Source organism: Eleginops maclovinus, chromosome 23, assembly GCF_036324505.1.
Source record: "Eleginops maclovinus isolate JMC-PN-2008 ecotype Puerto Natales chromosome 23, JC_Emac_rtc_rv5, whole genome shotgun sequence".
Classification (NCBI taxonomy): domain Eukaryota; kingdom Metazoa; phylum Chordata; class Actinopteri; order Perciformes; family Eleginopidae; genus Eleginops; species Eleginops maclovinus.
The window spans coordinates 1,510,576-1,534,513 of record NC_086371.1 but is presented as its reverse complement, the minus strand read 5'-3'; the positions used below and the strand labels follow the sequence as shown (position 1 = coordinate 1,534,513).

Sequence of the window (23,938 nt, the reverse complement as noted above, 5' to 3'; positions counted from 1 at the left end):
AAAAATAATAAGAATGAAAAAGATGAAAACACAATTCAAAGGAAGTGTTGTAATAAAAAGCCAATGAAACAGAACCGTGTTCCTCTTCCGTCTTTTTCGATTGCATTGAGTTGTATCTCCTCTTCCGCTCTATCCAGCTTCTTCTTCTCCATTTCTTCCATCCTTTCCTTCTTCCTTTATTCTTATACTCCTTCCTTTCTGTCTATTTGACCTTTCCTTTCTGTTTCATCCATATCTTATGTCCTCCCTTCACAATCAATCAGGACAAATAACTCTACTTTAAATCTTCTTGTTACAACCCGTAGTTTTGCTTTGGATACTTTACTACATGTTCCTGCTGATTATATAGGCGATCACCTCACTGGAACAGTTTCAGAGCACTATCCAGGTATTGGTGTTTTCAATTTGTGTGGCGCTGGTCCTTTAACCCTGAAACCCCTGCAGGGGGTGCAGCTCTCACTGAGTGACCCGGCACCCCCAATCAGACAACAGAGAGATAATCTCCCTCCCCCCGGGGGAAGTTGAGTAACTCACATGACCCGCACATTGATGAAAAGAGCCTTACCCCGTCTCCTCTCCTCTCCAGTCGGATACACCATGAATGACCTCATCTTCGAGTGGGATGAGAAGGGAGCGGTGCAGGTGGCCGACGGCCTGACGCTACCTCAGTTCATACTCAAAGAGGAGAAGGACCTGCGCTACTGCACCAAGCACTACAACACAGGTGAGCACTGCCTTTAGCCTTGCACTACAACACAGGTGGGCACTGCCTTTAGCCTTGCATTACAACACAGGTGGGCACTGCCTTTAGCCCTGCACTACAACACAGGTGGGCACTGCCTTTAGCCCTGCACTACAACACAGGTGGGCACTGCCTTCAGCCCTGCACTACAACACAGGTGGGCACTGCCTTTAGCCCTGCATTACAACACAGGTGAGCACTGCCTTTAGCCCTGCACTGCAACACAGGTGAGCACTGCCTTTAGCCCTGCACTACAACACAGGTGAGCACTGCCTTTAGCCCTGCACTACAACACAGGTGGGCACTGCCTTTAGCCCTGCATTACAACACAGGTGAGCACTGCCTTTAGCCCTGCACTGCAACACAGGTGAGCACTGCCTTTAGCCCTGCACTGCAACACAGGTGAGCACTGCCTTTAGCCCTGCACTGCAACACAGGTGAGCACTGCCTTTAGCCCTGCACTACAACACAGGTGGGCACTGCCTTTAGCCCTGCACTGCAACACAGGTGAGCACTGCCTTTAGCCCTGCATTACAACACAGGTGGGCACTGCCTTAGCCCTGCACTACAACACAGGTGGGCACTGCCTTTAGCCCTGCATTACAACACAGGTGAGCACTGCCTTAGCCCTGCACTACAACACAGGTGGGCACTGCCCTTAGCCCTGCACTACAACACAGGTGGGCACTGCCTTTAGCCCTGCATTACAACACAGGTGAGCACTGCCTTTAGCCCTGCACTACAACACAGGTGGGCACTGCCTTAAGCCCTGCATTACAACACAGGTGGGCACTGCCTTTAGCCCTGCACTACAACACAGGTGAGCACTGCCTTTAGCCCTGCATTACAACACAGGTGGGCACTGCCTTTAGCCCTGCATTACAACACAGGTGAGCACTGCCTTTAACCCTGCACTACAACACAGGTGGGCACTGCCTTTAACCCTGCACTACAACACAGGTGGGCACTGCCTTTAGCCCTGCATTACAACACAGGTGAGCACTGCCTTTAGCCCTGCATTACAACACAGGTGAGCACTGCCTTTAGCCCTGCATTACAACACAGGTGGGCACTGCCTTTAGCCCTGCATTACAACACAGGTGAGCACTGCCTTTAGCCCTGCACTACAGCACAGGTGAGCACTGCCTTTAGCCCTGCACTACAACACAGGTGGGCACTGCCTTAGCCCTGCACTACAACACAGGTGGGCACTGCCTTTAGCCCTGCATTACAACACAGGTGAGCACTGCCTTTAGCCCTGCACTACAACACAGGTGGGCACTGCCTTTAGCCCTGCACTACAGGTGAGGGACGATCAGCTGCTTTCTTTCTGCTGGAGATTGATGATTGGTTTACATACGATTGAAAGTGGAAAAAAAGACTTCAAGACCCATCTTTTCAATTTGGCTTTTCGCTGAAATGTGTTTTATTTTATTATTTTATTTGTATTTTTCTCATTTGATTCTTTTATTATTATTATTTTGTATTATTTTTGTATTTCTTAATATTCCTTCTTATCATTTTTATTTAAATTAAATAATCTTGAGCAGATAAAATACAAATTGTTGTCGTAATCCATTTTCTCAAAGTTTCTAGGGAAACTTCTGCAACAACAAGACATAAACGACAGGTTGCAATATAAAAAATCCATCTCCAAGGCACTGGTCAGTGTGTGTGTGTGTGTGTGTGTGTGTGTGTGTGTGTGTGTGTGTGTGCAAGGCTGATTAGTTCAGATTCAGAGCCATCACTCACACAGAGGTTGACGTCTGCTGTCGCCACTGAGGAGATGAACGATCCACCTCCAGACGAAAAGCCTTGACACGACTCTGTACCGACACACACACACACACACACACACACACACACACTCTTCCACTCACACAGTCAGATGCACGCACAGGAGGGACAATGAACTGATAATCCTCTGCTTTGCATGCCAGTCTGTTTTCTCTCCGTCACTGAATCCCACTCAGAGTCGATCTCACGTCATGCTTCGTTCTATTTATGGTATTTCCTGCTGAACAATAGGAGCTGTAGCACCACACACATTAAACATCCCTCCTCTTAAACTGAAAAGCATCTTTCATTCCAATAGATGTTGTTCTCACGTTGATGGGACACAAGCTACCGCTAACATTAGCTCATCTGGTTTGTGTTATAGCTCAAGATCTGTTCAAATATATATTCAAAACAACCAGGATATAAATAGTGCACTGTTAAAGTATTGATTCAACTGGAGAATAACTGTCTTTATGTAGACGACACTGACGCATGCTAAAGGGGTATTACACAAGACCAATTGAAATACCTTCATTCAAACCATTTGGAGAAATGAAACCAAAAATACGACAAATATGTGGTATGTTTTAGGTAACGTGGAAAAACAACATTACCGAGGTGTTAGTTTAGCAACGTTGCTAAGTATAGACATATGAAGACACATTCAGACTGCACAGAGGGTTGTATGTGAGAGACTGAACTGCTGTTTGCTCCTGAATAGGAAAGCTTTAGTTAGCTTATTCCTGCTGGATCAGAAAGACTGAGCAAAACTGGCAAATGTAAAACCAAAACTAGGAGCTAAAAGAGGCTAAAACGCTCGGATGAAATCGAACCAGTTGTTTCCTCAAATGTTCTTCATTGACTTTAGTAGAAGCCATTAATCCTTCACGGACAGTTTACCTCCACCTCGTCTTTCCTCACATTTCTCTCTCTTCTCATTACCGACTTATTCCTCTGCAGCCACGCCGCTCCCCTGTTACAGTGCATACGTACAATTGAGGGCATGTGTGTGTTCATATGTGTGTGTGAGTGTGTGCACACGCCTCACTGCTCCCCGATGTTAGGGACTGGTCGTTCTTCCTCCGATTTACAGGCTGCAGTCCATTGTGTCTCTACCTCTTCCTCCTCTCTCCATCTGACTGTTGTCTTCTGTATTTCTTTGCATCCCTTCATCCACACCAGCACACACACAAAGAAAAAGCCCTGTTTGAAATACTAATTACAGTTTCTGCTGCATTGCAGGGCAGGTCTGTTGTATTGCTGGTGATACTGTGTGTTTGTAGTGTGGATAAGAGGTGCTCACACCCCTCAACTAATCTTTAACCAACACCTCTTGATCCTAATTATGATTAGCCTAGCATTAAGCTAATACTCACCCAAAAACCTAACCAATTTTCAGCCTGATTCCACTTTTGCGTTCAAGATTTAAATCCCAGTTCTCACCGTGAAAGATCCTAGGTACGATTATAACCTGCAGAGTTAGAAAATCCTGTCTCTTCAAAGATGTTATGCATTGTTTCGTTCCAACTGGTCGTCTTGGATTGTGTTTGACTGCCTTAATCACATTAAGACACCATTAATGCAGGGCTGTTTTTGCACTAAATGGCCTGAAAACTAAAGAGCCTTTCTATCCAAACGCTCCTCACACCGCTAAGAGTCGTGCAGGAGTTTATCTATGCTCCTTATCTCCTTAATGACATATTAAGGAGGCATTTTAAGTGGTTGTATGTTCTCAGCATGGCTTCCCCATAGTTGAAATGAGGTTATACTCCAAAACCAACGGCGTGGAATCTGCAGAAAGACAGTTTTGTTGACTTTTGATTGATATCTCCTCAGTGGTTGAACGGATTTCACCATTCAAACGGAATGAGACCCATCCATCACCCCTTTTTGCATGAGAACTGCAAAACTCTCCTCAGAATCAGAAACCCTTTATCCGTCCCGTAGCGGGGGGAAATTTCCCAAAAGCAAAGGTTCAGTGTGGATAAAAGGCAAGAGAGAAAGGGTAGAGATGCATATTAAATACAGGAAAACATATAAGTATTCAACCTTTGTTAATAACTGGATATAGAAAGACAAAATACAAGTTTTTAAGGAGCATTTAACGCCAACAAATTGTAAATACATTGTTATTAGCATCTCTGTTAGCATGTATGACACAACAGGTCTTTGAGCTAAATGCTAACGTCGACATGCTAACAATAAGAATGCTTTTATGCTAACGGTTAGCGGTGTTGATGATTCAACACATGCTAATGTTGCTTTGTTAGCATGCATACATTTGCTTACTAGCACTGGATATAGAAGACAGCTTCAATACCACACACACACACACACACACACACACACACACACACACACACACACACACACACACACACACACACACACACACACACACACACACACATACACACACACACACACACACACACACACACACACACACACACACACATTATGAATTAATTAAAGTAGAGTTTACATTTAGAAGACACTGCAGTGGGAAGTTCAGTGTTCACACAAACTCTCTCTCACACACACACACACACACACACACACCTAGCAGCCAATCTGTATATGCCTGAGAGCGTCCCAAGTGTGTGCAGCATTAAATACAGGACACACACACACACACACACACTCCGGCTGAATAATTTCAATCTTCTTATCAGATGGAAAATATGGACAGCACTTAAAAGCTCTGAAGTGTATCACAGCTATAAATCAAGTCCAACCCCATCGACTCTCCTTCCTCCTCCTTCCTCCTCCTGCTCCTCCTCCTCCTCCTCCTCTCCTGCTGCTGTCATTTTCTCCTTCCCTCTTTCTTCTTGTCCTCTCCAATCCTTCCCTCCACCTCCTCCCTCTCCTCCCTCTCCCTCTCTCTTTCCCGTCCTCTCCCTGCTCTCCAGTCTTTTAGGGTTAACTGTAATTGATGAGGCTGCCTCCCATTGATCTTCTTTGATTAAATGGATCGTCGGCCATCTTGCTCTCTGGCTCTCTTGTGGTTTTTATTATGAGCCCTGGCGCACTCATTACATTACACAAAGAGAAGAAGGGACATTTGTTACTGTTGCTACTGTACCGCAATGTATGGACCGCCCCTGCAGTGTGTTCATTTAATCATCTTTGTTGCAGATGTTGCTGATACTCAGTGTTTGAGTGTAGAAACACCACTTCTGTGCCCTTCACTGCAAATGTGTACAGTATTTTCTCAAGAACCATATTATTTTAACCTTACAAACTAGTAGATGTTATAGTCCTAGATTTAGTGTTGAATGTTCTTATGAAGAATAGCCAATGGACCTGGGGATGCCTGTTGTCCCATTTATACTAAACCTGCACAGTCCAGAACATCTTCTGTCTGACCTTAAAAAACCCTGTGGTGACGATCGCCCCTACTTTTACTGAGACGTGTGCGCTCTCCAGTGACAACCACGACACTCTTGCGATTAATACCATTTATTTACACCAACAACTGTTTGCTCACGCAGCCTTAATTACTTTATTACCCAGGGTCCATTGCGCCATCTAGTGTTCAAAACAAACAACAAAAGCAAACCAATACCATTGGCTCAACAAACCCGTTTGAACGTCCATTTGTACGACTGTCCATTTGTACGATTTGTGCGACTGTCATGGTAAGGCTTGCCATGTCCTACTCTGCCTCTGATTACTTACTCGTTTGTGCAGCTTCCCATGTGCACAACTGTCCGTGTGTCCGACTGCCCATTTATGCGTTTATGCAACTGTGGTGCCAAGGGCTATCGCTCCAGAGTACGAGAAAAAGAAGCTTTTTGGCTGCTTATAATGCAAAATAACACCTTCAGTTTTTCTCCCAGACATGCAATATTTATAACTCTGCCTCTGATTCCTCGCTGCTTTTTTAGTTGGGTTGGTTACGTTAAGACAGGAGGAGTGAGCTTGGCATGTACAGCAGGTCGTGCCTTTCTCCTTTGTAGGACAAAGTCCAGTGAAGTTATAGCAATAAGCTCGTTTTCGCTGTACATAGAGTGTGTGTTATCGGAGAAATGGGCCTTGAGAACAATGGCCATTTCCCTTTGGCATAACAAGCTGCCGGAGACATTTGCTATTGCTCCCATCGGACAACTTTGGACATTGTAGAGGAGCAATAATGGACCGTCAGAACAATGGCAAAGCACCAAAGGATTTGCCTAACAAAAATAGAGACTATAATATAAATGATAGAACTGAGCTCTTGTCGGATTGTAATCATGACATGCATATTGCATATTATAGTAAAGCAGGAGCAGAGAGATTAGGGGAAGGCGGGAGGTGGACTACATTCCTCCTAATCTCCCCACTCCCCTAAACGGCATCACGCTGCGAGCGTAAACAGCCACTGTTGCTCTCCCTTCACAGCCACACAAGGACTAACGGTGCTTCTGGCAGACTACAACCGGCAGCTGCACATCAACACACTTTCAACTCCTGCAACACATTCATGCAGCACACAGCGAAGCACAGACAACAATGACTCCAAACAGTCTGATGAAAGGAGGATTCAATAGAGGCTTTTGGATACACATGCTGCTTATTTGTTCATGCACTGTGTAATGACTTGCTACCTGATGAAACCTCATGTACAAGCTGGGAAATCCCATCCTCAAAAGCTGGTATTGTTCCCTTGTTTGTGAGAGGGACTAATGTCAGCATGCCACTCTCTGGTTAGGCAGTTACAGAGTTTCCTGTTGTTTTCAAAATGACTGCGATTCAATTGCCGTCACAACAAAGCACATTCTCCAGCTCCGAGGTCTGTCTTTGACCTTGGAAACAGCAGCTTGACAAAAGAGCTAATCCTGAAGCTCAGACTGAGGCGACCAAACACTGAAGTCACATTTCAAGTCAAACACTACGATGTTTGGCTATGAGTGAAGTCCTGATGCAGCCATGGAGGTCAGTAGGGCTGCAAAGCAATAGAAATTTTACCAAAATAGCAATATTAGATATTTGGATTAATGATGGTAAATATGATCTCCCTTAAATCAGACTGTAGTTCACCTGCAGTAAATCCAGCAGCTACCCTGCAGTATACAAAGCCATTCAAACTAGCTGCACCTTTACCAGCTCTGAGAACACTTTACTGATCAATCATTATAAAACATATCAGAGATATTATTCTGAAATGGACCAATCAGACAATGACTACTTTTACTGTCGCTACTTTAAGTACATTTAGAGGAGAGTACTTTCTACTTTCACTGGAGGAACATTTAGAATACTTTCACTGTGACAGAGTATTCCTACACTCTGGTACTTCTACTTTACTCAAGTACAAGACCTGAGTACTTCTACTTTACTCAAGTACAAGATCTGAGTACTTCTACTTTACTCAAGTACAAGACCTGAGTACTTCTACTTTACTCAAGCACAAGACCTGAGTACTTCTACTTTACTCAAGTACAAGACCTGAGTACTTCTACTTTACTCAAGTACAAGATCTGAGTACTTCTACTTTACTCAAGAACAAGACCTGAGTACTTCTACTTTACTCAAGAACAAGACCTGAGTACTTCTACTTTACTCAAGTACAAGACCTGAGTACTTCTACTTTACTCAAGTACAAGATCTGAGTACTTCTACTTTACTCAAGAACAAGACCTGAGTACTTCTACTTTACTCAAGTACAAGACCTGAGTACTTCTACTTTACTCAAGTACAAGACCTGAGTACTTCTACTTTACTCAAGTACAAGATCTGAGTACTTCTACTTTACTCAAGTACAAGATCTGAGTACTTCTACTTTACTCAAGTACAAGATCTGAGTACTTCTACTTTACTCAAGTACAAGACCTGAGTACTTCTACTTTACTCAAATACAAGACCTGAGTACTTCTACTTTACTCAAGTGCAAGACCTGAGTACTTCTACTTTACTCAAATACAAGACCTGAGTACTTCTACTTTACTCAAGTGCAAGACCTGAGTACTTCTACTTTACTCAAGTACAAGATCTGAGTACTTCTACTTTACTCAAGTACAAGACCTGAGTACTTCTACTTTACTCAAGAACAAGATCTGAGTACTTCTACTTTACTCAAGTACAAGATCTGAGTACTTCTACTTTTACTCAAGTACAAGATCTGAGTACTTCTACTTTACTCAAGTACAAGATCTGAGTACTTCAACTTTACTCAAGTACAAGATCTGAGTACTTCTACTTTTACTCAAGTACAAGACCTGAGTACTTCTACTTTACTCAAGTACAAGATCTGAGTACTTCTACTTTTACTCAAGTACAAGATCTGAGTACTTCTACTTTACTCAAGTACAAGATCTGAGTACTTCTACTGTTATTCTGAGTACTTCTGAGTACTTCTCCCCCCTCAGTATCCGTCGGTTGAATCAAAAAGACGATGCATGCGTTTTCTCCCCCCGCTTGCGTCTGTCTCCATGAAACTCCTGCCTGCTGTAGGATTTTACAGATCCAAATAAAACTTTTGCCCATAGTGGCTTGAATAATGCAGCACCACCTCATGGAGATATTCTCAGTTTTATGAGGCAATAACTTCCCCAGTTTCTGCCAAGTCATCACTTCCTTCCCGGCTGCTGTTGCAAAAGTAACTGGCACAATAAATCCAGATCCACCTGCTGTATTTGTCTTCATGGTTTGGAGGTATTTACCATGTTGGGCTTCATTTGATATTCAGAAAAGCCGAGCATTTGTGTCGCTCTGATTTTCCGCTCATGATTTACATTTGGCTTAGAGAGGAAGCTGAAGACAGATGACATTTTGTCTCAAAAGCTGTCAAGTTTGTCTTCAGTCCGTCTGCTTTTCGGCTCTCTGACTTATCCTCCTTTTCTCTGCCAGTCCAAAAACTTCTGCCTCCTCTAATCCGTCTTTCTCGTTCTCATGTTGGATCCTTCTTTGCCTCCCGTCTCGTCATGTCTACCTGTCTTTCCGGGGGAAAGGACTGCTCAGATAACACGCCCGTTCAGATGAACATAATAGGGAATTCAAAAACAGTCTTCAATGCTAATGAAAGCGCAGCGCCTCGGGGGAAGTGTTGAAAGAACATTTTGCTTTTTTAAGTAGAGTTTAAACATTGACCGGCGTTATTATTCCTCTCGTTCTTGATGTGCTGCAAATGTATTTGCCACTGAGTGTGGAAAAACAGGACACCTACCGGGGCAAAATGATTGGCTTCATGAATATAAAACTGAGACGTGAATATATTCTGTAGCTGAAGGTATCACGAGCCGTCTCATTATAAAGTAATAACCTTTCTGGAGGCTGGAAACTATTTCTTTTTAAATCAGAATAGATTTAAACAAATTAGAGTAAAACATAATGGGATTCCTCTCTGCTTTCACTGAGACGCCCTGATGTGCTTTTAAGCGGTTTTGCTTCCCGCCTGGCTTTGTTATGCTAGATTTCATCAGAGAAATGTGTTCAAAAATTGACTTGAACTCTTAAAGGAACTACCAGCAATTGTTCTACAGCGTTCATTGTTTTTAAACAGGCATTATTATCATAAAAAGTACAATTGTGTACAGTTCCCACCCCACTAGAGGGTTAGCTTCTGCTACATCGGCTTATTGTTCATCAGGGCCGTCTCCAAACAAATGCGGAAAATGAGGTGTTTAACGGAGGAGAGATTAACAGCCCGGTAACTTCTTTCCATTCCTTCAGTCACCCAATCCTTCTGCAAGATACTGAACCCTGTTGCTCCCGATGGCCAATGGTGTGTGTGTGAGTGTTAGCTTCCCTGACAGCCTGAATGTATGTAGGGGTCGAAGAGACCTGTGTAAGTGCAGTCCATTTATATGGCTACAGTCTAATAGTCCAAAAGAAATCTGCTCTTGTGTCCTTTCCTAACCACTATTCCTTAACCGCAGGGGATCTCCTCTTGCGGTTAGGGAAAGAACTAAAGGATAATTCATCAGGACTTTGATGAGATTATTAGAAATAAATGCAACGTTACGCAATGAGAGCGTGAGTTGTTAGGCCTTCAACTCTACTGCTGTACCTCAAGAAATACCATCCATCTCATCCATACTGTGAGACTGGAATGGATCATTTTACAGTAATGAGTTCATAATGAAAGTTTAAAACATATAAGCACTTTGGAAAGATACGACATAAGTTGTTAGACGCAGCGTAACGAACATGGTCTGTGTTTCTGGATCACCATTGGTTGATAATTATGCAGCTGCTAGGCATTGTGGGACGGCATTACCTCCTTTCCTTTCCTACAGGATGGTCCAGTGTATCCTAAAGGAGATAACAAAGGAAGCATGGAAGCTCCTTTCCTATCATCTACAGAATCCAAACAGCTATTATCAAAAGTGACTGATCATTTCACCATCGCACTTAATTAAAATCTTCCTCCTCCTCTTCCTCCTCCAGGTAAATTCACCTGCATCGAGGCTCGCTTCCACCTGGAGCGTCAGATGGGCTACTACCTGATCCAGATGTACATCCCGTCGCTGCTGATCGTCATCCTGTCCTGGGTCTCCTTCTGGATCAACATGGACGCCGCGCCCGCCCGGGTGGGTCTGGGCATCACCACCGTGCTGACCATGACCACGCAGAGCTCCGGATCCAGAGCCTCGCTGCCCAAGGTGAGGACCAATCAAACACAGCAGAACTGCGGCTGCTAACCCACCCCTAACCGTAACCCAGCTGCTATTCTAGGGAAACTTTGTGTGGAGTGGGAATATTAAAAGTCAAGAGTGCAGGTTATTTGACTGTTGATACATTTCCAGAGGTTCCCTCAACGCCTCACTAATGTAGCATGTAAACCATGTAATTTTACTGGATTTTGCACAGGTTCCCTGAACGCCTCACTGACGTGGCGTTCAATGTGTATAAATTGTGTGGGGAAAATAAAATATAATCATTTAAAATAAAGTCAAATAAAATGCGATTATAATAATAAAGAAATTATAATAATGAGATCAAATTGAATTAAATATAATAATAATAATAATAAACATTGTAAATTTAGAAAATAATGTATAAAATAATTAAAATATCAAAAAGAATTAAGAAAAGAAAAGAAGAAAGAAACTCCCGCAAAAATGATGCATTTCCAAACCATCTGTTTCCAGTTCAATGAAGCGTTTTAGTCAGTGAGTTTCAGAGGTGTTGGAAGATCCAGCCAGAATAAACAAATTGCATAACTGAGAAAAAGCAAAACTCGCAGTCATAAAATATAAAAACATAAATATGAAATGAAGTTTAGGGTGGCAAGTGTTTTCCACACCTTTCTTCACACTGCTAGAGATGCCAAATAAACAGTGAGGCATTGGAACTGCAGAGAGGTGATGAATAACTGGGAGATTCAATGGGGAAAGATATACGGAGAGCTGCGATTCCCACTGAATAATTGATGTGCAAAACACGGTGAGAGGAAATGAAAATACAGAGAGGAGTTATAGTAGAAGAGGGAAATATGAAGACGTAGACTTTGTGGAGGGAGAAAGGAGGCAGAGAGATGGAGGGATGAGAGGGGAGGAGACACAGGAAGTGGAAGGAAAACTTAAGAGGAACCGTTTCCTGTGAGGGATTTTCAGATTAAAGGTAGAAAGAAAACGGCCAGACTTTGCGTGAGCCAGTAGGATTGTATAATTATGTCCAGGGATGCTGTAATCCTCCCAACACTCACACACACACACACACACACACACACACACACACACACACACACACACAGTTTGTTAACATTAGGTTCTTCATGCGCTCTAAAAATTGAACAAGTGAACCGTGATTCCTCTGCAGTTCAGCTGTCACAATAATGATCACACAGCACAGCTGAGCTTAGGTGGGCATACTGCCCAAACACACACACACACACACACACACACACACACACACACACACACACACACACACACACAGACTCGTACATCTGAGTGCGATTGATAGCAGACACACACCCCACACGGCTCTCCTCACATGCCACAGAGGAGGACTGTCAGGAGAGGAGAGAGGAGATGAGGAAGGAGAGGAAAGAGAGGAGCGGGCAGACTGGATTTACTGGCTGTCTTTAGGAGATATTTAGCACATGGATGGTGTAAAAAAGTCTAGAGAACAACACATTAGACTCCATCTTACACCGTAAGGTTCCTACAAAGGTCATGTCAACTGAAATGCCAACAAACAGCATTTACCTTCCTTTAGAGAGAGCTTCTTTTGCCCTTTTAATGAGGTTTCAAAGCAACTCAATTAAACAATGCAAGTCTGAAAAAATGCTCCTGATCCTGCAGGAAATACCACATTAATGAGAAATTTGCAAGAGGCCCTGACCGATACGTATTTAGCTTTCCCTCACCAAGTTAATCTGGTTTACTCCGGCAGTATGTACCCAAACACACTGTGATTTAATGCAATAACAGATCAGAGGAAGCCTTGTTATTTAAAGTGTTTGTTTTGTGGATGGAGTTTGGTTTGAGTAAGGCTAGGCTAACGTTGTAGCTTCAATACTCTTGGGTTTCTGCACACGCTTTTATACATATAAGAATCCTCTCTGGGTCACTGAAAGGGATTAAAGTCACCTTTTTTCTGATTATGTGATCTGTGAGATGTAATACTCAGGCCTACAAGCAACACATTTGTGGCCAGAAATCATGGCCAGTTTGATTGGACACAGCTTGTCTTTGGTCAAAAGGGAAGCTGGAGTTTGCCTTGTTTACAGCGCAACTCAAACCCAGTCTCCTCGTGATTAAGTATTGAATGTTTCTCTGACGGTCAGTGTTTTCCTCATCGGCCAGTCAGCAGTCAGAAAACACTCCTCTGTGTGTCCTTCTGTGAATATTGCCCTGTGAGGCGTGAGTTCAGTAAACTGCAGTTCAGTCGGCCGCCACCGGTCAGTTTGTGTGTCAGAAACCATCAGCGTCACTCAGGACGAGACGAGGCGGGGAAGAGACAGAGAGGCCGCATGTGGTTTGGTTTTATTTAGCCTGGTTCCTCTGCTTCAGCTGCATATATCTTAAGTGTATTTCCTGTAGAGAGATAGGCTAAGGGGGCGGGACATCTCTAAGTGGGTTGACCAATCACAACAGAGCAGACTGGGCCCTGACAGAGACGCTAAATACTAAATTCATCCTGAAAAGGAGCAGGATGTGTCCTCCTTTCATCTCTAAAACTGGGTAGAGCAAGAATCCCTGTTGTTGTTCTTCTGCTCCTCTTCCTCTCGGTGCCTGGTTGACCATCAAACCGAGTGAACTGGTCGACTGTTTAGGCCTTGGTGGCTCTGGTGGAGGGGAATCAGCCGGGTGATCGGGAGATAAATCCACATCAGACTCAGTGAAAGTGAGCATGCATCACAACGAGGCCGAGATAACGGCACCGTGTGTGTTTGTGGAAATGATGTAAAGTCAGAGTTGAATTGGATTTTAAACGGCTGATTGTGGGTCTCCTCTCACTGAGACAGAACAGGGATCTCCCTCTCAGGCTGCACCGTGTAATTGAGTGTGGAGATGATGGAGACTTGTTATGACAGGGTGTGGGGGGGGGGGGGAGGCTCTTGAATAATGGCACTTGGCGGGCAGATAGCAATCAGACGATGACCCCACCAGACTTCATTTAGCCCTTATTATCCGGACAGTCCTCACCCTGTCCGTCTTCTTTGCATGTCGAATCGGTCGAATTGGACTGGTTTTGTGTGTGCGTTGAATGGTTTCTGATAAAGCTTCCTTATCTGCACCAGTCAGTCCTCACGCTTAATCCCAGATCAAATGCAGAGAAGGAAGCGTTTGGTTTTTATGTTTCTTGCAAAAACATTGAGGTTATTTCACAGATTCTAAACGTCATGCAGTTTTTGACTTTTGCTGGTTTTCCAATTCTGCCTTTGATCCCAATACATTGACGACCTAACCATCACCCTGACTGGTTTTGTGTGTTGATTGTTTTGTTGTCTGGCAGTCCACACATTAAGACTCAGGCACTCTCATCTGCACCAGTCAATCCTAAAGTGTTATCCCAGATCAAATGCAGAGGAGGAGGCATTTCTTTTCAGTTTCTTGCAAAAACATTGAGGTTATTTCACAGATTCTAAACGACCGTTGATCCCAATACATTAACCCTCACCCACTATCAAAAAAGCTCCACAATACTAAAGCACTAACCGGTGAAGCCAACACTAAATATGAATTGGTAATTGTTCTTTAAAAGTCATTTAGAAAATATTTTATTTTGAGCATTGCCATTTTGGCCAATTTGATCAATCAACTAATTGATCGAATGAAAATGAATCACAGCCGTTTGTGATTATCGTTGATTGTTGGACAGTTTCTACACAATGATGGCCTCTCAAAGGTCTGTGTATTTGGGTTCATTATTATTAAAGTGAGCAAGACTTTTAAAAGCTTTAAAACTGGGATGAACTTTTATCTACATTTCATAGATAATTAATCCAAATCCAAAGTGAAACTAGTCGTTAGTTGCTGAGATATATGGATAATGTTGTCTTTATATTATTTTATACGCAGTTATCTCGATCAAATGACTTTCCTTAATACAGGAAATACATACACTGCCCGGCCAAAAAAAAGGTCCCCCTCTAATATCCGTTGGACCGCCTTCAGCTTTGATCACGGCACGCATTCTCTGTGGCATCGTTTCCACGAGCTTCTGCAACGTCACAAAGTTTATTTCTGTCATTATGTTTGATCTGGTATTGATGACGGGAGATTCAGACCACTGCACAAAGTCTTCTCCAGCACATCCCAAAGATTCTCCATCAGGTTCAGGTCTGGACTCTGGGCGGGCCCATCCATGTGTGAAGTGATGTCTCATGCTCCCTGAACCACTCTTTCACAGTCTGAGCCCGATGGATCCTGGCATTGTCCTCTTGGAACATGCCCGCTCCATCAGGGGAGAAGAAATCCATGGATGGAATAACCTGGTCCTTCAGGATATTCAGGGAGTCAGCTGACCTCATTCTTTGGGCACGTTGCTGAACCTAGACCAGACCAACTGCAGCAACCCCAGATCATAGCACTACCCCCACAGGCTGGGGACCTTTCTTTTGGCCGGGCAGTGTGTAATATGCAGTGTGTAATATGCAGTGTGTAATATGCAGTGTGTAATATGCAGTGTGTAATATGCAGTGTATCATATGCAGTGTATTGAGTGCACAAAATCATCATCAAGGAAGAAATTGAGGAGCCGACATTTTCAGGTTAAAGTTCCTGACTCTAAAGACACTTCTTTTTAAATGAGCTCTTTATTAGCCACACCCTCCTGCTTAAATTTGAGTTGTTAGTGTCTAATCTTTACTTTTTATTTCCTCGTTTTATTTATTTTAAAGGTTTTATATGTTTTAATTTATATTATTTAACAGTTTTATCAGCGACATTTCCTTAAATTGCTCTTTTAATCTCTTAATGGTTTTTCCTCTAACATAATTAATAAATCGTATTATTTTATTGTCTTTACATCTTTGTTTAATTTGTTTAATGGCTTTTTGATATTTTCTTCTATCGATTTCTTTTGTCTTTTGTCTTCCTTTATTCTAAGATGTATCTGTCTTATGTTTGTATTATCTTACCTCGTACCTCGATGTGTTCAAAAAAGGTCTTAGCATCGGATCTGAGGTGAACGCTTCCTTTAATTTGTGATGTGAGCCCTATTTTAAAGTGCTGTATAAATAAAGCTTTGTTGTCCAGCAGCAAATCCAATGGTCAAACTCATCGTGATTGAACCCGGACCCCTCTTACTCCTCCTCCCCTCCCTGCAGGTGTCCTACGTCAAAGCCATCGATATCTGGATGGCGGTGTGTCTGCTGTTCGTGTTCTCGGCGCTGCTGGAGTACGCCGCCGTCAACTTCATCGCCCGCCAACACAAGGAGCTGCTGCGCTTCAGACGGAGGCGACGACACATGAAGGTGAATACTCTCGCCGTCACATCGGCACGACAGACACATTGTTCTTTTTCTGTCTCCATCGGTTCTGTTCCAGCCCAGATACCAGCTGATATGAGTCCGCTGAAGAGTCGTATTCAAAAGAGATTTGTTATCCACGTGACAAAGAGGAGTAAAAGAAACCTCTGATAAAAGTGGAAGGCACCAGTTTTCGGTTCAGTTTAATGAATAAAACATGACGTATGGATTTGAGGCAGATGATTACAGATGGAAGTTTTGTGCTGAAGGTAAAAGAGGATTTCTAAATGAGCCACAACCTTCCATATGTTCCTTTTATATGTCGAGCTGTTTTAAAATGCCTTAAAGAGAAGGACATTAATGCATGAACGCTCGAGATAAATGATCCTTAAGAACAAGGAAGAGTTGCTCAGTCGCCTCAGAAACGCCTGAGCTTTTGGTGCTGTTTAAAGAATGATATATGACGTGAAGATTTGAGATGCTAAAGCTAAAGGATTATTTCTGAATTGTTCCCTTAATATTTGTGTCCTTCAGCTATCTTAAAAGGCCTTATAGAGGGACAAAAACACAACACAGTATTGGATAAATGATCTGAGAGGATGAGGAAGAATAAGAGCTGTTTTCCAACGGTCAGATGGGTTTTCAATAGATAAGAAAAGTGGTCTTCATAATTGAATGGTGACCCATTTAAAAAAGGTGATTTTAAGCAAAGAAACGTCTGATAAAATGAAAAGAGATCAGCTTGTTGTGCTCTTCAATGAATAATACACGACGTGAAGATTTGACAAAGACAAATTCAGTTAGATGGAAGTTGGACGATAAAGGAGAATGATGATTTCTGAAGTGTTCCCGTTATATTTGTGTCCTTCAGCTATCTTAACATGCCTGAAAGAGACGGATATAAATGCAAGAAAGAAATGAAAGATCTTCAGTGTGAGTTTTTTCCTAACGGTCAAAGGGTCCAAAAGTTGTTTTGTGAGCCTCAGATGTTTCATATTCAAGGTTTCAATAGTTTTATTGAAAAGAAGTATTCATAACTGATTGTCTACCCATTCAAAAAATGTGATTTTCAGCTAAGAAATGTGAGATAAAACTAAAAGAGAATCAGCTCTGTGTGCTCTTCAGTGAATGATACATGACAAGAAGATTTGACAAAAATGAATACAGATTGAACACGAAATTCTTCAATTCTACTGAACCATGCCGTCGGCCTTCTGCATTGTGTCCTTGTTTGAATAAGCATTACAAAGAAAGTCTAAATGTGGTGTGAGGTAATCAGAACAAGGACTAACAAGACAAGATGCTTTCCAATGGTCAAACACATTTGGTCCACACACAAACAAATACTTTCACCCATAACCGTGTTGTTCTTCTGGGGTGGAAAGTGCTCTCGCTCTGGTGGAAATCCTCCCATCATTGGGTATGCAGTTTGGATAAAGTCCCTGCTCACCTCTGTCCTCGGGGCTTGTAAAGAATTCAGTGCATGTTTGATATTAGCTTTGTGAGGAGCTCATCACCAGGCAGAAACACGGGGCATCAATGTTTCAGCGGCGGAGCGTCGAGCATGATTAAAAGCCGAGCCGCGGAGCAAACAGAGACGAGGCTCGTAATGGATTCACAGTGTAGGAGAGCCGAGGGGGAAAACAAAGAAAGTTTCCCCCTCGGCTCTGAAAGTTTGTTTGTACACATGCATGATTTACAAGAAACAGCGACTCTTTCTCAGTGTGAATGTGAATGACCAAGTCCTGGTTTGTGCATTTTATTTATACTTTCTGACAGAATCATGCTTAAAAAGAACAACATTTCCAGCCTTCGATTGAACTCAGTCTTGTCCGTGGCAACAGACACAGGAAGACGTGCGCAAACCAATCCGTTCCACTTCTTCAAATCATTTATTACAGAAGGAGGTAGAGACACCAGCAGATTGTGATGTGTGAGTCAAAGGAAAATGTGACTTCCCGTGAAACTAAAAGCTAAGATATTTGAACAGAAGGACCCTTCGTTGAAACCCCTGACAAACCAACATATTTGAAGCCATAATAATACAATTCAATTGTATTTCTAAGCACTTGTTCAGGTGCTCAAAGACACGTTACAGTGGTATAAAATAGGTATCCGGACATACATTCAACATCTTTCCTTCAAGTAAGTTACTACCATGGGAAATTGCACAACTTCAATTCAATGTTGATGGTAGAGTGTCAGCAGTATGTCATCTTACGTCGGAGATGATCTATCATTGCTTGTAAGACCATTGGGTAGTGTTGTTCTATAATAATAATACACAATATTTTATAAATCTACATCATATTTTGGCTCAAATCTTAACAAAACTAAAAGATTCATCCTGAAAATAAATGTTTTACAAGTTGAAATGACATGAAATGGAGGTAATTGAGTAAAATATACCTAAAAAATGTCATTTATATCCACAGTTTGTATCATCATGATGTGGTTGTGCCTCTTACTTTTGATTTGACGTAGTTATACTTCAGCAAATATTCCTAAAACATATGCAGATTTGGAAGTGTTATTTTGCAGGAGGCAGGTTTGATGCATGGTTGTGTCTTTTGTAAGACGCTTTAACTCCGACTGATGGAAAGCAGCAGCTTGATAATGGCATCAAAAAACCCTTTCATTGTTGTGACATCTGGAGTCAAACACACACACATATATCAGCCTCGCTTTTTTACGATCTGTCTCCAAAACGAAGCGTTTGATCAAATGAAGATAAAGTGGAAATATGTCAGTTCATTTAATTCCTCAAAACTGCTTTGGATATGTTGAGTAAATATGACAAAGCGCAATGTCAAATCTCCCCTGGAGGACTGTGGAGAGGTTGTTGTTTTTCTTCTACTTTTCTCCCGTTGCTTTTGTCTTTGAACCATTTAATCAATCCATTGTGAGTCTGCTTGGATTTATCAGCCCGAGGCGGCTGCATTGAATAAGGAGTAAAGCTGTCGCGCCTGCGGGGAATATTGAAACGCCGGTTGATTGTGAAACTGGTGGTATGTGTAGGCGGAGGGCAACACACAAACGCCCACGAGAAATGCAACAGTGAGCCTGCAGTTAAAGAAGTCCTGGATTCCTGTGTGTGTGTGTGTGTGTGTGTGTGTGTGTGTGTGTGTGTGTGTGTGTGTGTGTGTGTGTGTGTGTGTGTGTGTGTGTGTGTGTGTGTGTGTGTGTGTGTGTGTGTGTGTGTGTGTGTGTGTGTGTGTGTGTGTGTGTGTGTGTGTGTGTGTGTGTGTGTGTGTGTGTGTGTGTGTGTGTGTGTGTGTGAGACTCATTGTATCCATACAGCCGGTGAACATGCATGAGTGCCTTCACGAGTGCTGTCGTGCATTTCGGTGTTGTAGGGCATGTGTTCGTGCCTGCCCTCACTGGAGCTGCTTGATTGAGTTTGACACATGTTAGTGTGTGTGAGCATGTTCCTGTGTTTCTGTATTTATGGGGACCGAGTGTTCCCTTAAGGCCGGTAAGGCGAGTGTCCTGCGAAGTGAGGACACGGTGCCTAAAGATACTCAATGCACGATAACACCGAAAAAGATCTAAGAAGCAGAAGCTACGATGCAGACCATGGAGATGATTTGATCAGAATCTAAATACCTGATCTATCTCTGGGGGGAAATCTGAGTAACAGTTTGACAATAAAATCAAATCAAATCAGATTAAATGTAACACTAGACAGATATATACCTCTACATTATTGACGAAATACCCAGTATTTAATATACAGGGTAGGTTAGAACACTGTGATAGGCCACCCTGCTACTAAACATAGATCAGATGAAATTAAATAATAATAATTACAGATTATTTTACAAACATAAGGAGGTAAAGTAAAGGTGCAACAAAAAGTTTAAATAAAACAAAACAGGAAAATGTAATTCATACAAACAAGAAATTAAAGTTAAAAAAAAGGCAATAAAAAGATTAAATAAATATAAATAATATTAAAATAAAATATTAAATAATATTTAGATACAAAATGAAATGAAATAATAACATATGAATATATATACGAATAAAAAGAAGTGAAATAAAATATCAGGAAATTAAATACTTCTAAAAAGGTCAAAACCCTGAGGAATGTTTTGGATTCTGACCCCCTGATTGGGAAGAACCTTATATTCAACAACTGGTAATTATTAGTATTGAAGCCCCGCATTATATTTTCATTTAAAGGAGGAAATGCAGTTACAACAGCAGATCACACCATGCTGTCTTAGCCCAGGTGTCTAAAATCATGGAGGGAGAAGGAGTCAGGGAGGTGAGTGGGGAAATAGATATAAAAAATATAAATCCTAAATCCTATTGTTGTAATCCCCAATCCCCTGAGCTGTGATGTTGGGTGAAGAGGTAGATTAGCGGTCCGGCTGCCGCTGCACTTTCAGGGGAATCAGACGCTAACCTCCGCCGTTTCCACGTCTCTCTCCACAAACAGCAGGAGCACCGTGGGCTCGACTGACCCACATCTGGCACAGCAAACCTTTTGCATAGCTCGTTTTTACTGAGTTATTTTGGTCCACATGATGAGAGCAGGAGGAGAAGTCAGGTTAGCCGACTGTGGCGTCATTTGAGTTGATGAAGGAGCTCATTTAAGGTCAACATCTCTTTTCAGAATCAGGTTTGATGCCAGGTGGGTTCAAATGTAAGGCTTTTACAAAGCTTCAAACTAAATAAACAAACAACCCGACGCACAGTATTGATTTTAAACTATTTTATTGATTTGAAAATGATTGATCCTTTGATCTGTCTTCTTCTGCTGTTCCCTTTAGTGTTTACTCTCGTCTGTCTTCTTCTGCTGTTCCCTTTAGTGTTCACTTCCTGTCTGTCTTCTTCTGCTGTTCCCTTTAGTGTTCACTTCCTGTCTGTCTTCTTCTGCTGTTCCCTTTAGTGTTTACTTCCTGTCTGTCTTCTTCTGCTGTTCCCTTTAGTGTTCACTTCCTGTCTGTGTTCTTCTGCTGTTCCCTTTAGTGTTCACTTCCTGTCTGTCTTCTTCTGCTGTTCCCTTTAGTGTTTACTCCCTGTCTGTCTTCTTCTGCTGTTCCCTTTAGTGTTTACTTCCTGTCTGTCTTCTTCTGCTGTTCCCTTTAGTGTTCACTTCCTGTCTGTCTTCTTCTGCTGTTCCCTTTAGTGTTTACTTCCTGTCTGTCTTCTTCTGCTGTTCCCTTTAGTGTTTACTTCCTGTCTGTCTTCTTCTGCTGTTCCCTTTAGTGTTCACTTCCTGTCTGTCTTCTTCTGCTGTTCCCATTAGTGTTTACTTCCTGTCTGTCTTCTTCTGCTGTTCCCTTTAGTGTTTACTTCCTGTCTGTCTTCTTCTGCTGTTCCCTTTAGTGTTTACTTCCTGTCTGTCTTCTTCTGCTGTTCCCTTTAGTGTTCACTTCCTGTCTGTCTTCTTCTGCTGTTCCCTTTAGTGTTTACTTCCTGTCTGTCTTCTTCTGCTGTTCCCTTTAGTGTTTACTTCCTGTCTGTCTTCTCCTGCTGTTCCCTTTAGTGTTTACTTCCTGTCTGTCTTCTTCTGCTGTTCCCTTTAGTGTTTACTTCCTGACCTTCTTCTTCTGCTGTTCCCTTTAGTGTTTACTTCCTGACTGTCTTCTTCTTCTGTTCCCTTTAGTGTTCACTTCCTGTCTGTCTTCTTCTGCTGTTCCCTTTAGTGTTCACTTCCTGTCTGTCTTCTTCTGCTGTTCCCTTTAGTGTTTACTTCCTGTCTGTCTTCTTCTGCTGTTCCCTTTAGTGTTTACTTCCTGTCTGTCTTCTTCTGCTGTTCCCTTTAGTGTTTACTTCCTGTCTGTCTTCTTCTGCTGTTCCCTTTAGTGTTTACTTCCTGTCTGTCTTCTTCTGCTGTTCCCTTTAGTGTTTACTTCCTGTCTGTCTTCTTCTGCTGTTCCCTTTAGTGTTTACTTCCTGACTGTCTTCTTCTGCTGTTCCCTTTAGTGTTTACTTCCTGACCTTCTTCTGGTGATTTTTTTACCTCCAGCTTTTATCTTTTAACCTCTTTCTCTCTCTTGTTCCTCTAAAAATCCTAATAACCATCAATCTTAATCTTATGTGACATAATAGGTGACTTCGGGTGGTTCCTACATAACACAGTTGTCATGTTTTGCCTCTAAAGGTGAAGTTAGGACAGAAGCTGAGCGGTGCAACATGTTTATTTTTGTGCATTTACACGTGAGTGATGAGCTTTTTCCTATCTCGAGTTGAATCTAGGTAATGCTACGGTCTACTTTCCACTGTGTGATTTATTTATTAGGGAGTTTCCTTCCTGAACATGTAGCACAAGATGAATGTATGTGAATCCACACTTAAACAGTTACTTCTGCGTTTTCACACCGCCGTCACACACGATGAAAAATAAATGTACCGTAAGCACGGTCAGGCAATTTGATGAAAGCAGAGGGAGATGTTGCTGGAAGTGGAAATTAATATTGGATGGAAATTTAATGAAAACAGATTCAGCTGCTCAGCTTTAGAATAAGATCAAAACAGGACTAATAGAAGGAAAGGAATCAAATACAAAATGCAGCAAAAAATCTGACATAGCGACACATTTCGAATAAATATCCTCTGGATTATTATTGATTTGAATAAAACCTGAACCTGCAGGAAGCATCCATCAACCTCCACAAATTACATGAAACCAAATAGAAATGTGTGTTTTCAGTGTCAGACAATTACATTTAATGAGAAACGAAAAGGTCCTGCTATTGAACATGTATTATATTTGGAAAGGCAGGCAGTGAAGGAATAATGAGATTCTAGGAAATTTACTTATTAGCAATTATTCCTGCAGAGAGATGAAAAAGATCAACGCCATTCCTATTTAACACAACGACAGGACTGTTCCTTTAAATGCACACAGATCAACTGGAGTTATTTTTAATTGCTTCATAGTTCAAGCAATCACAAGAGGAAAACACAGCAGAACCTAGACAAGACTAATACATTTTAATATGGACACACATTCAAAATATTGTATTCAAGTAAGTTATAAATATGGAAAATAGCTCATCATCTTATGTTGGTGCTGATTTGTAATTACTTTATGGACCATTGGGTAGTGTCTTTTTGAATTTTGCATCATATTTTATCAAAAGATCTTTAGAAAACAACAAAAGATCACCCTGAAAAAATATTTATTACAAGTAAAAGTTGCGTTAAATTGAATTAATTGACTAAAATAAACCTTAAAAAATCTCATTGCTATCACAAACCTTGACATATGCAAAAACATGAGAGCTTTTTGTTTTTCCAGTAGAAACTGAAAGGACTTCTAAGGACACAAATAAGAAAAACACCAAGAGGAATTCTAGGTGTTTGCATTTGAAACAGGATTTCGCCGAGAGGGTTGCGTAATGTGTTCTGAATGTAGAAATTATTCTAAAGTGTTTTTAAATTCAGCTCCTCTGATGTTTTCACTTCACTTCAAGCACTGTGGAAAAAATGACTTTAAAGAATGTGCACCGTCAATACGATCATCACCATTAATCCAGCAGCGGAGGTGACACAAAGTGAGAGAAAGAGGGAGGCAGTCCTTCGACGTCTCACCGTCTTAATTAACCTCTCTGGCC

At 41.9% G+C, this 23,938-nt stretch overlaps 1 protein-coding gene across 1 annotated transcript in view; it reads left to right on the top strand.

Annotated features, from left to right (window-relative positions):
- Positions 1–23,938, top strand: part of glra1 (glycine receptor, alpha 1) — a 54,398-nt gene that overhangs the window by 18,193 nt on the left and 12,267 nt on the right. Inside the window, exons 4-6 of the mRNA XM_063877291.1 lie at positions 587–724; positions 10,892–11,106; positions 16,227–16,373. Of these exons, the coding sequence (XP_063733361.1) occupies positions 587–724; positions 10,892–11,106; positions 16,227–16,373 (500 nt within the window). The remainder of the gene's footprint in view (positions 1–586; positions 725–10,891; positions 11,107–16,226; positions 16,374–23,938) is intronic.